This window comes from Acipenser ruthenus, chromosome 37 (assembly GCF_902713425.1).
Source record: "Acipenser ruthenus chromosome 37, fAciRut3.2 maternal haplotype, whole genome shotgun sequence".
Taxonomy (NCBI): domain Eukaryota; kingdom Metazoa; phylum Chordata; class Actinopteri; order Acipenseriformes; family Acipenseridae; genus Acipenser; species Acipenser ruthenus.
In genome coordinates, this window is record NC_081225.1 from 3,507,291 (window position 1) to 3,519,810 (window position 12,520).

A 12,520-nucleotide genomic window follows, 5' to 3' on the forward strand; every position below is an offset into this window, starting at 1 on the left:
TCGTATACAGTATACATACATTATTTTCTGCACAGCAGAAGGCCTTCCGTCCGAAACGTCCTGAAATATATCTTTAACCATTTAAATAATTAAAACTGTTGTGTACATCCATGTGACAGAGACAGAATGATTCTTGGTGATAAATCTCCCTCCTGACCTGTGAGGGTGCTGGTAAAGAGAACAGAGTGCCCTAGACTGGATGGCCAGACAATTAATTCCCAGGGTTAGACGGCAGTTGGCCATCTAGAAAGAAGGCGGAGCTACGGTACACTAAATCATTGCCCCGGAAGGGAAACGATGTGGCAGCCGCGGGTTGGAGGAGTGGTTGCACTCGTTAACCAAGGGGTCATGATTGACGGTACAAAAGGAGACGTAGCAAAGTGATCTGTTCCTTTGTATGGTTAAATGCTGAAACGGAAGGAGAACCCATATTGTTATAGTGAGTGTTTCGCTTGTTTTTGTTGTGTCTAAAGTATCAGACGGCTAAACACAATCCGGAGCTGTCGCTAAAGGCCAGCACTTACCTGGACAACACTGGGTCCAGGATTGTTCACGATTAACTGTATTTGCACCACAAGCACTATAGCACGCACTGTGGAGTTGTTATTGTGTTTGTGTTAGGTGTGGGTGTTTAAAATATTGGGACAATTATTTCGGGACCAACCCATGGATAAAGAACATAAGAACATAAGAACGTTTAAAAATGAGAGGAGGTCATTCGGCCCATCTTGCTCGTTTGGTTGTTAGTAGCTTATTGATCCCAGAATCTCATCAAGCAGCTTCTTGAAGGATTCCAGGGTGTCAGCTTCAACAACATTACTGGGGAGTTGGTTCCAGACCCTCACAATTCCCTGTGTAAAAAAGTGTCTCTTATTTTCTGTTCTGAATGCCCCTCTATCTAATCTCCATTTGTGACCCCTGGCCCTTGATTCTTGTCAATACCTTTTAGAATTGTGAATGCTTGAATCAGATCACCGCGTAGTCTTCTTTGTTCAAGACTGAACAGATTCATTTATTTTAGCTTGTCTGCATACGACATGCCTTTTAAACCACCATCTGTCTGTGTACTCCTTTCTGGTCTGACATAACCACTAGAGCCTGCTTGTCACACTCCCATATGATATTTATAATGCACATTTTGGTTGCCTGCGTGCAATACTTTACACTTTTCTTTATTAAATGTCATTTGCTATGTGTCTGCCCAGTTCAGAATGCTGTCTAGATCATTTTGAATGACCTTTGCTGCTGCAACAGTGTTTGCCACTCCTCCTATTTTTGTGTCGTCTGCAAATTTAACGAGTTTGCTTACTATACCAGAATCTAAATCATTAATGTAGATTAGGAATAGCAGAGGACCTAATACTGATCCCTGTGGTACACCACTGCTTACCTCACTCCTCTAATCAGTACTTTCTGTTTTCTACCCGTTAACCACTCCCTAATCCATGTGCATGCATTTCCTTGAATCCCTACTGCATTCAGTTTGAGAATTAATCTTTTATGCGGGACTTTGTCAAAAGCTTTCTGGAAATCTAAATAAACCATGTCGTATGCTTTGCAGTTATCCATTTTCAATGTTGCATCCTCAAAAAAGTCAAGTAGGTTAGTTAGACACGATCTTCCTTTCCTAAAACCATGCTGGCTGTCTCCCAGGATATTGTTACCATATAGGTAATTTTCCATTTTGGATCTTATTATAGTTTCCATAAGTTTACATATAATAGAAGTCAGGCTTATTGGTCTGTAGTTACCTGGTTCGGTTTTGTCTCCCTTTTTGTGGATCGGTATTACGTTTGCTATTTTCCAGTCTGTCGGTACAACCCCTGTGTCAAGAGACTGTTGCATGATCTTGGTTAGCGGTTTGTAAATAACTTCTTTCATTTCTTTGAGTGCTATTGGGAGGAGCTCCTAGTCCCTTTAACACTTCTGCCTCTGTTAAAAGTTATTTAAAACTGGATTGGGACAGGTCAACATGTGGGGCATGTTGTCCATATCCTCCTTTGTAAAAATCTGTGAAAAATAATAATTTAATATATTTGCTATTGTTTTTTCTTTGTCTATGATTTTGCCATTTGTATCTCTTAGACATTTAATCTCTTCTTTGAATGTTCTCTTGCTGTTATAATATTGGAAAAACATTCTAGAATTGGTTTTAGCCCCCTTAGCAATGTTGATTTCTATCTCTATCTTGGCCATTCTAACTTCCTTTTTGACTTGTGTTTGCAGTTCCAAGTACTCTTTCTGTGTATTTTGTTTTTGGTCCCTTTTAAACATTCTATAAAGTGCCTTTTTTCGCTGAATTTTTTTTTTTAATTGATCTATGAAACCATTTTGTTTTAGATTTAGATTTGTCTACTTTTGGGATGTAATTGTTTTTCGCCTCTAGTATTACATTTTTAAAAAACAGCCATCCTTTTTCTGTGGATGTTTTCTCTATTTTACTCCAATCTACTTCTGTTAGTCTCTGCTTCATACCTTCATAGTTTGCTTTTCATTACTTTTTGTTTTTTAAAAATCACTTCAAATAAGACCATGTTGTGGTCTGAGTTTGCCAATGGCTCTCTGTGGCAGAGCAGGGCTCTGCCCCTGAAAATATTGGCAGGGATGGGCTTAAATTCTCCTTCCTGCCCAGGTTTTATGTGTCAGGTGGGAGTAATTAGTAATCAATTAATCAATTAGCTCCCAGCCACCTGACATAAAATGAGGCCTCAGTGCTTCACTAGAGAGAAGTAGCTGAGGAAGCAAGGGTGTTTTTCTTGGTGTGCTGGGTTTTGTTCATTTTGCAATCCGGTGAAGGCAAAGCTGAGCCTGGAAGCCTTATTTTTTGTAAGTTTTACTTTCTGTTTATTGTCTTTGTGTTTAAGAACCTTTTTGTTTGGCCCTCGTGCCTGTTTATTTTGTGTCTTTTATTTATTAAAAGTCTTTTGTTTGAACTGCAGTCTGTCTCTGGGCCTCATCCCTTGCGCCATCCTGTCACACTCTCTAACCTCTGTTTTAGTTATTCTGTGTTCGTTATTTGAAAAGACTAAGTCAAGGCACACCTCTCCTCTAGTCGGTGCCTTGACAAATTGCGTTAGGAAGCAGTCATTTGTCATTTCCAGCATTCCAATTTTGTACGTCGTGCTAGCCACTGGATTTTCCCATTTTACATGGGGGAAGTTGAAATCCCCCATTAGTATGGCTTCTCCTTTTCTACACGCATTTCTAATGTCATTGTATAACAGATTATTTTGCTCAGCGTCTGAATTTGGCGGTCTATAGCATGCTCCTATTATGCCCTTTGAATTTGTATCCATTATTCTGACCCATATTGATTCGGCTTTGCTTTCTTTGTCCTGATTTAACACCTGGGCTTCAAGACTATTTCTTATGTATAGCGCTACCCCTTCGCCACTTCTGTCCTGCCTGTAATTCCTATACAGTGTGTACCCACTAATATTATATTCGTCTCCATCACTCTCAGACAACCAAGTTTCTGTAACACCGATCACATTGTAGGTACTTGTTAGTGCAGTAGCTTCAAGTTCTAACATTTTAATTCTGAGACTTCTAACATTTAGATAAATACATTTAATGCATGCCATACCTGAGTTGTTGCCCTTGTTTTGAAGTGGTCTCCCTTCTGTTTTGTTTTCTCCCCCCTTCCTTTCTAGTTTAAATGCTTCTGGACCTCCTGAAGGATCCTTTCTCCGAGTAGATTGGTTCTGAAGTTCCACCCTGAGATTTTATATACTGTGTGTGTGTGTGTGTATATATATATATATATATATATATATATATATATATATATATATATATATATATATATATATATATATATATATATATATATATATATATATATATATATATAGGTATAAACCACGACGGGCCGTGCGGTTGCCATGATATATACCACGCCTGGGGTGGTGATAAGTGACCAGCCGTAAGTGGTATATATCATCGGAACCGCACGACCGAAGTGGTTTATAACGCTTATAACACGGCTACCTGTCATTTGTGGGAAGAAAAATAATTAAAACATATTTAAATTAATTTAAACAAAACCAGAAACTTTTATTGTGTATACATCCGCAGTGTAATATAGTCCCTAATTTAATTAAATTAATTGTTTGCTTATTAAAAATAAATTGGACATGTTCGTTTATTGTGAATTCCTGCATCAAAAGTGCCATCTCACTAGAAACTAGAGGACTGAGCACAAGCTGTGATGATGGGCAGAGTTTCAAATGACACTAAGGAAGTAAAGGGAGCAGCTGCGATGGAGACTGAAGCCGGATCTTGAGGTGAGTTTGTGTCCTCATTATATGCGAGGCACACATATTCTAGTACGTTTTCATCCTTTTGGATCTCAAAAGATGTTTTTGTTAGTTGTCAGACACCCTTGCATCCAAGTCGTGCCAGATTAAGTTGACGATCAAACCAGACTTTCCGCACCAATCCGACCGCGGTGTCAGGGGACAGAACCTCAGTTTCCCGCAGACACTTCAAACCCAGGCTGGTAATTCGGGGGTTGGTGTCTGGCCTTGTCTTTATCTGCTTTTCTAAGAGTTTTCCTGACTGACAGGAATACATTATTGCTGGTTTTAAACTCGCTGTCAGCAGAGATGTTAAAACTTCTACTGTTAAAATAAGTATTTAGTCCAGCTCAGCGTTATAAATTGGAGACAGAATACTGGACCCCAGATGAACTTCTTGCACTGGCATAAAATTCCCTTAATGTTGTTGAGATTTTTTGGACTTATTTCCATAAAATGAATGTCCATATTTTTTTTCTTTAAGTACATCAACTAGCCCATGCTACAAGTTTTTTTGTGTGTTTAATTTCAATTATTTTGTTTTCTTCTTTCATTTAACTGTTCCTCATCTACTGTTATGTGTCTAATCTTGCTGGTGCACTTATTGACCAGTTTGTTTAAACAATAATTATTTATTAATGCAACATGACAAAACAAACAATAATAGCATTTGACTAACTGGTCAAAGCAACTTCTATAGAATTAACTATAAGAGATTTTCTCAAAATCACTTGGCTTAAAACTGCAGGTTGCATGCAATTACAGCAAGGACTCTTGATTAAGTTGTGGCTCTAAAAGGCAATGCTCCATTCCTGAAATATCTGAGTCTGTATATATATTCTCCACTACAGCTATGGCCAAAAGTGTAGCATCACCTAGAATTTTAGAATTGAAACATAATATTTTAAAAGAAAAACTACATGAACATCATTTAGATCTTTTATTTAACATCATGTAATCAAAGAAACTACAAAATGTTATCTCAAAAGTCTACTGGATGCCATAATCGTTGAACAGTATTTCATGTTAGATTTTGAAATTTCACATTTTTTGTCAGTTGTTCATTAAGTACATGGAAAACAACAAAGCGGTATGTCATTCAATATATTAACATAACATTATACAGCAGGTTTCATTCGACTTTATGAAGCAAAATGTGTTAATTATATAGGGTGATACAAAAATGTTGGCCATAGCTGTAGTATGTGACAAGTAACTTCAAAGATATCACACATAAGACATTCTCAAAAAGACATTCTCAAAAAATGACTTGGATGCCTTAGGTTACAACAATTTGTGACGAGTCACGGTTCTCCGTGTCTGTCCTTTTAAGAAAATTGAGTGTAATAAATGACACGCCCCCTTTAGCCTTAATAAGGCGCCGGTTTCTTTCTAGAGAGAGAGGGTATTTTCTTTTTTTTGCTGGACTGGATGCATCTGTGGTTTTTCGTTACTGCTGTTTTCTGGGGTAGTAATCTTTAATTCTAAACTCTGTTCTACGTTTGTCACAATAGTATGAAGCGGCGTTTCAGTAGATGAACAAGATTCGGCTTTCGACTACCTGGGTTGAGGCTGGAAGTGGAAGTTCCTTGTGAATATGTATGCCATCGTGGAGGACTCTGATGTGGAGGAATTCCTAAATGGGTTTTTCGCGGCAAACACGGATGGATTATATTACACGGGATACAAAATTCATGGAGGTCTCTTCAGTCCTTAGTAGGAGTGGGGTTGGACTGTTAATTTAAATCTACAGAGTGAATGGTGTGTATTGACAAACGCTGACCCAGAAAGTAAATCAGTGGGTACTTGTATTTGTTCTATTTTCGTTGTTTGTTTTTCTGTTTCTTTTTCTTTTTGTAATTATTACGTTCCTAATGACTCCTTCTTTAACTCTTGTCGTTATACTGTGTTAGTTATTATGCACGATTTGAGAGAAAGTATATAGTCCTTCTAAGACTGTCTGTTTGTTTATTTATAGACTTCTCGTTTTCTGCTAACTTTTATATAGTTTATAACGGGTATTTTTTTGTTTGTATAAATACTTTGTTATTAGGTGTTTAGTTTAAAAAACCCAGGTGCTGAATTAAATGTGATTAGGGTTTTTAGTGTGTATTGCTAATTCACCATTACGCTTAATTATTTATTGGTAGGGGTTAGGAGTGTGATTGTGTGGCTTGTGCTGCGGCTCTGATTGAATAATACAACTATTAATTGCCTCAGAACTTTGGTGTCCTGTTTTCTTTATTTCTTGGTATAGTTTTATTAGAGTATGGTACTTAAGGTTATTTCTTATTAGGTGTGCTCTGTATTTCTTTTGGTTTTTGTTATTACAAAAACAGGTATATTTAGTTTTTTGGTAATTAATTGTAATCTTTTTTTGTTTACTTGATAGTAACTCTGCTTCAGGGTGCAGGTCAGGTGGCCCCTGTGTCACTGGTATCTGTAGTCTGGTAATGGTGCTTATTTCATGTTTTTTTATGTTTTGTTGCTTTTCTGTTATTGTTTGTTTTGATTACTTTTCTATTGGTAAGGGTATTTCCCTTCCTGGCACCCCAAATGTATTTATTTTAGTAGCACCGTTACAAATTTCAATGGTAACTCTTTTGTAGTTTCCTATTGAAGATATTTTCCAGTACTATAGTATAGTTTTACATCTAAGACATTCTCTAAAATTACTTCAAAGCTATAAGTTACCAAAATTACAATAGGAACTCTTTTATAGTTTCCTAACGACAAATCAAACTGTACTGGATGCAATCAGACAGAGGAAGTACCTTAATTATTTCTAGAACAACTTTTAAACTACCATGTATATGGTAAGTTATCTGTTATCTAATCACACACATGCACAGATTTATTAGTGTGTCCAATTATTATTTTCCTCCCAATCTGGAATGCCCAATTGCTTTTCCTGTCACCGCAGCAATTCCCCACGTGGCTCAGGAGACCTGAAGGTTCAGTGGACGTCTCCCGATCTCACGACTAAGCCAGCTTCCTTTTTCACCAAGGAACTTGACAGCAGATATGACCTCTAGAAGTCAAAGGGTCAGCCTTGCAGATGTTTTGCCTTTGAGCTCACTGGGCACCCGGCCAGCAGGGTTTGCTGTAGCGTGATGAGGAGACACAGTCCCTGCCGGTTTTGCCTCCGTAATCCAAGGTATAAAGCACATCAGTGTTACTTTACTTCTTTATTGATTTCTTTATTGCATTTATATAGCGCTTCTTATACAAAAGTATTGCAAAGCACTGTACAGTACATAGCAGCTTCCCTGACAAACAAAGGCAGAGCATTCCATAATGTGGGAGCTCTACAAGAAAAAGCCTTCTCTCCTGTGTTGCTTTTGTTGACTCTAGGAATAACCAGCAGCCCCGCATCCTATGATCTCAGAGTGCGGTTTGGAGATAACTCCTGCAAATAACTAGGTGCTAATCCATTCAGGGTCTTGTAAGTTAACAGCAAATCCAGGTTTTAGTCAGAATTCTAGTGGCGGTATTCTGAATAAGCTGCAAGTGGGATACCACACGTTTTGGGACACCAGAAAAAAGTGCATTACATAATCAATTTTAGATGAAACAAAGGCATGCATTAGTCTTAGTCTTTAGATCTGTTATGTTAAGGTGGATGAGGGCTTCAATTTAGTTAGTTTCAGTTATTCTTAATGTTATTTTATATATTACTGATTTGTTGGGATATGTTTATTTAATGTTTTCTTAATTTCTATGAATTCTTTATTACTTATTTTGTCTGAAATCTTACATTTTCCTAAATATCTTTTTACTATGGTCCTATTAGCCCTTCCGGACCTTTGAAGGGCCAAGGAGTCCGGATCACGGTTTGTCAAGAAGTCTTCCTTGAAGTAAAGCTGTTCAGGCTTACTGTTACACTGGTGTTGCTTAGTTCCTGATAAATTAACCTTGACAAAGGAACATAATAAATAAAGTGCTACTGCAGCATTTTTATGATGGCATGGATATGGAAAATAATCAAATAAAAAATGTGTTATGTCAGAATCACAAAATAAATTCTCATAATACTTTTATTTTTTTCCACTGTTAATCGTTTCCACCATAGATTTTTCATTTAGTTTAAATTTGTTGGACCACAGTGTTTTTGAAAATGAGAGATCTGAGTTTCTCCCAGAAGACTTTCTGAGCAGTTGTTTCTCCTCCCGGCCAGTCGAGGCAGGATTTCTTACACATTTCCCTGCGGAGCTTCTGGTGCTGGGACAACCTTTCAATAGGGATCTTCTCCAAGAATATGAAAACCAAGACATCTCTGTTCTCTGAGAAGAGCTGCATGTGTGCCAGGCTCATTTCCAGCTTGCACCACTCACTCTTCAGGAAGTTCGTGGATATCACGCAGATGGTCCTCCTGCTTCTCTGAATGCTGCTCTCCACGTTGTCCAGGATGTTGCCTCCCAGGTCCCAGTCTCTGTCCGACACACACAGCTTCAAGTTCGGAAGACCGGCGTTGTTCTCTAGGTTGGGAATCAACTCGTGGATTACCCATTCAAAATCCCTCTCACAGTAGGCAACAAAAGCATCATACTTAAACCTGGGGTTGTTCTCCCAGACTTCTGTGTCTTTCCTCTTGGACAACAGCAGGTACCACTGATAGTAGATCTTCCAACGGTACACATAAAGCAGGACAACCACAGTCGACAAGACAGTCATTCCGAGGATGACTATGAGAATATACCATACATATTCAGGAATGCATATGGGATTAAAATCCTTCAAATGCTTGCCACGAAGCTCTACAGGGGCGAAGCACATGAAATCCTCTGCATTGGTTGTGTTTCCCAGGGACTTCACCGAGAAAGAAGCCCAGGCCAGGCTGCAGTCGCAAGTGAAATAGTTCCCAGTGAGGTTCACATAAAGAGTGGACGGGAAGAGTCTGAAGATGCCTTCGGGCAGAGTCTGGAGACGGTTGAGACTGAGGTCGATGTGGAGCAACTTCCCATTGTATTTGAACAGCTCTGCTGGGAGGGTCTGCAGCATGTTTCTTCTTAAATTAAGAACCTGCAGGTTGGTCAGGGAGTCCAGGACACCAGATGGGATCTGGTCCAGCGAACACCCCTCTAGGGTCAAGCACTCAAGGGCATGCAGTTTCATCAAAGCATTCGGGTGAACAGTTTTTATTGAGGACTCTTTCACCAGAAGCTCTCTCAGGTTCTGCAGATCAGAAAAGGCAGAGTCATCTATCAGGTTTATGGATGAGGAAAATATTTCCAAGGTATTCAGGGGGCACTGGCCAACGTCCTCAAACATGGGCTTCCTCATTGTCTCAAAATCTATTCTGTACAGACCCAGAGTATCCAGATGGCTATTTCGTAGATCAAAGAATATAGTCTTCATGTCTTGTGTTTGGATTTTGCCGATTCTCAGAGACTTCAGCTTATAAAGTGGGTAGAAGGCCTGGGATCCCACGATTAGCACAGAGTGGTGCTGCTGAAGAGTCAGGTGCTCCAGAGTGTGCATGTAAGTGAATGTGTTCCCTTCTACTTCGTGCAGCCAGCCGTAGGACAGGTCCAGGGAAACAATACTCTTAAACCTCTGAAATGTCCTGGTGTTTATTTTCAATATATGGTTTCCCATCAGCATCATGTTCTTTGTCTCTGAAGGGATGGCATTCGGCACCTGTAAGGAGAATGTGAAACTTAATGAGCTACTCCTTTTAAATTTAGCTTTTTTTTCCTCCAGAGAAGGTATATTCTCTGTGATGAATGAAGCCGTTTCCAAATTAACCTGCTTATTAAATGGATGATTTATACCATCTACATTTTCTGCATTTCATTTCCTCCTCTTTTAACTGCAGAAGAAGTCATGCTTGTTTGGAAACTGGAAACACACAAACAAGCATGGATTCTAACCAGTAGTTTTGACATCAAGGCACAGCAGCTAGATACCTAACATTGTTATCTGAGAAGCTGAATGTATACAGGTAAGTGTGGGAAACAGTTAAAAACAGAGACTGCAGCTTGAACTATGGATTATGTTGTGATGCAAGAACACACTGCTTGCATGCAGCTTGCATTTATATTTATGAACAGATTTATACAGATTCTATATACAGAGCTAGCATAAAGTTGTTTGGCTTGGAGTATATCCACATCTCTTTTTATTTAAAAATCTAGTGCTCAGTTATTTTACCCCCAATTTACTCCCCAGATGTCCAATTACGTCCCCTCACTGCAGCAATTTCCCACAACATCTCAGGAGGACTTTCACCCAGGAACTTGAGAGCAGATGTCAGTGAGCTATCTGCCTCTGGAGAACAAAGACCAGCCCTGCATGTGTCCACTAGAGCTGAACCAGTAGGGGGCTACTGTAGCATGGTGAGGAGAAACAGTCCCTGCTGGTTTTGCCTCGCTGGCCCGCAAGAGCACCACAGCCAGTTTTTGAATCCTCAGCAAAGACAGCAAACTTCACATAGCCAGGGCGAACCTGAACTCTCCTGACTGTATGACACACCCTATACACTACACGACTGTGCCTTTACCAGGTGAGCACTATATCCACACATCCTTTGGCTGATCTAGTTAACATAGAGTGCTGAAATGTTTGTACTGGCACAGAACAAGGCATTTGGATACAATGTAAAAAAATGCAAGTATTTTTCACTGGTGAAGTACATATGTACTGTGTCTGGTTATTGACAATGCTGTGTGCTTCAAACTACAGCTCATTCATTTAGCATTGTATTTACTTGCTAATCCAAACACCAGAAGTACAAACTGACCAATAATCAGAACCATGCTATCTTAATGAAATGCATCACAGTAGCTGCTGTAGAAACCAAAGTCCAATATTATGTAAACGATAAACATCGATAAGTGTTGATTTGAGTGCTGTTGGGCACTATTTTCTTGCCGATTCAACAACTCCAGTTGTATATACACTTAAAACATTTCTTCCTAATTGATACTAGTCCGATAATGAGATTCAATTGATTGTTAATTTGGTAATTGGATTTGGTTTTTGCTCTTTTGTTACGCTTAGTTCAAACAGTTAAAATGTTTGTCTCTCAATTTGTGGGAATGTTGTCATAAGTTCTTCTGAGTTTGTACATGATTGGATCTCTACTCCGGCCAAATCATAACAGGGTTCTTCCAAATGGTTCAGATTTACGAGGATCTGTTTTTTCATTTGCTGCTCTACATTATATGGATAATTAATTGTACCCCACAGCTGGGTGCTACAGTGTGTATCCAGCCTACCAAACAGCCCCATCTCTGTAGTCCTTAGAAAGATCTTACCTTCTCAAGCCTGGCATCTTCACAGTTGATTGTCTTACTATTTTGGAAGTAAAAGCAGATGTCCTCACGGCTTTCAGTTGTGTTGAAACCGATGCAATCGAACAAGTTGGCATTATCTGGACAGAGGGTCTCATTGATGTAATAAATTACAGTATCATTGAGGCTTGGAGGGGAGTCAGTCATTTGAAAAGCAGGGCTGGTTAGAAATATTGTGGTTGGATAAATGATGGGCCCAGCAGATCCAGTGGGATTGGTAGTGGTTTCAGAAGTTGTTGTGGGAGGTGCAGTTGAAGTGTAGAAGTATTTTTTGTCCAATGTTCTTCCTTGCCGTTTCTTTCTCTGCTTGCCAAGACCCATGTCCTTCCTCTGATGCCCTGCAAGGATGTTAACCAGCCTGCCCTCTTGTACTATATGCGACTGCTTGGGAGAAGCAGTCCTGAAAGAGCTTCTGTTCAGTGATGTGGTGTCAACTTTCAACTGGAGACCACGGCTTTCAAGGGTAACAGGGGCCATCAGATAGGCAGCAGAGGACATAATCCAAAACAGAAGCATTGTGCTGCTTTCACCTGAAATAAACAAGATTTCCTTAAAGTGGTTTTACCCATCATTTCATGAATGTACCCATTGTGCACTTCCATTAGCTACAGTATATTGGTCTCATACGTGCAGTTTTTCAAACGCAATTTTGAAATGTGTTTACTTTCTAAAGCCCTGTATCTGGTACTAGCCGAGGTTAAATATATCTAAGTTTGTTAGCCATGCTTTCAGGTATTCTTGCACTTACCTAGATAATTTCACCAAAGACAATGCCTCTTTTCCTGTCATAAACTTACTTTAACCTGTGGTTCCCCTGTGTATTGATATACAGTGTAATATGGCTTTAGCTAGTCTGTGCCCCAAGTGGATGTAATGAATACCATTTGTTCTGTGTGGTATTTCTTACAGTGGTACTGTGGTAGGCAC

The 12,520-nt window shown here is 39.2% G+C and overlaps 1 protein-coding gene across 1 annotated transcript; it reads right to left on the minus strand.

Moving 5' to 3' along the window:
- Positions 1–6,788: 6,788 nt before the first annotated feature.
- On the minus strand, positions 6,789–12,288 carry LOC131706875 (toll-like receptor 13). The gene is made up of 2 exons (XM_059008772.1): positions 11,558–12,288; positions 6,789–9,938 (listed from the first exon to the last, which is right to left on the minus strand). Exons 1-2 carry the CDS (start codon positions 12,107–12,109, stop codon positions 8,385–8,387), a joined length of 2,106 nt encoding a protein of 701 aa, XP_058864755.1. The 5' UTR covers positions 12,110–12,288; the 3' UTR covers positions 6,789–8,384.
- Positions 12,289–12,520: the final 232 nt, after the last annotated feature.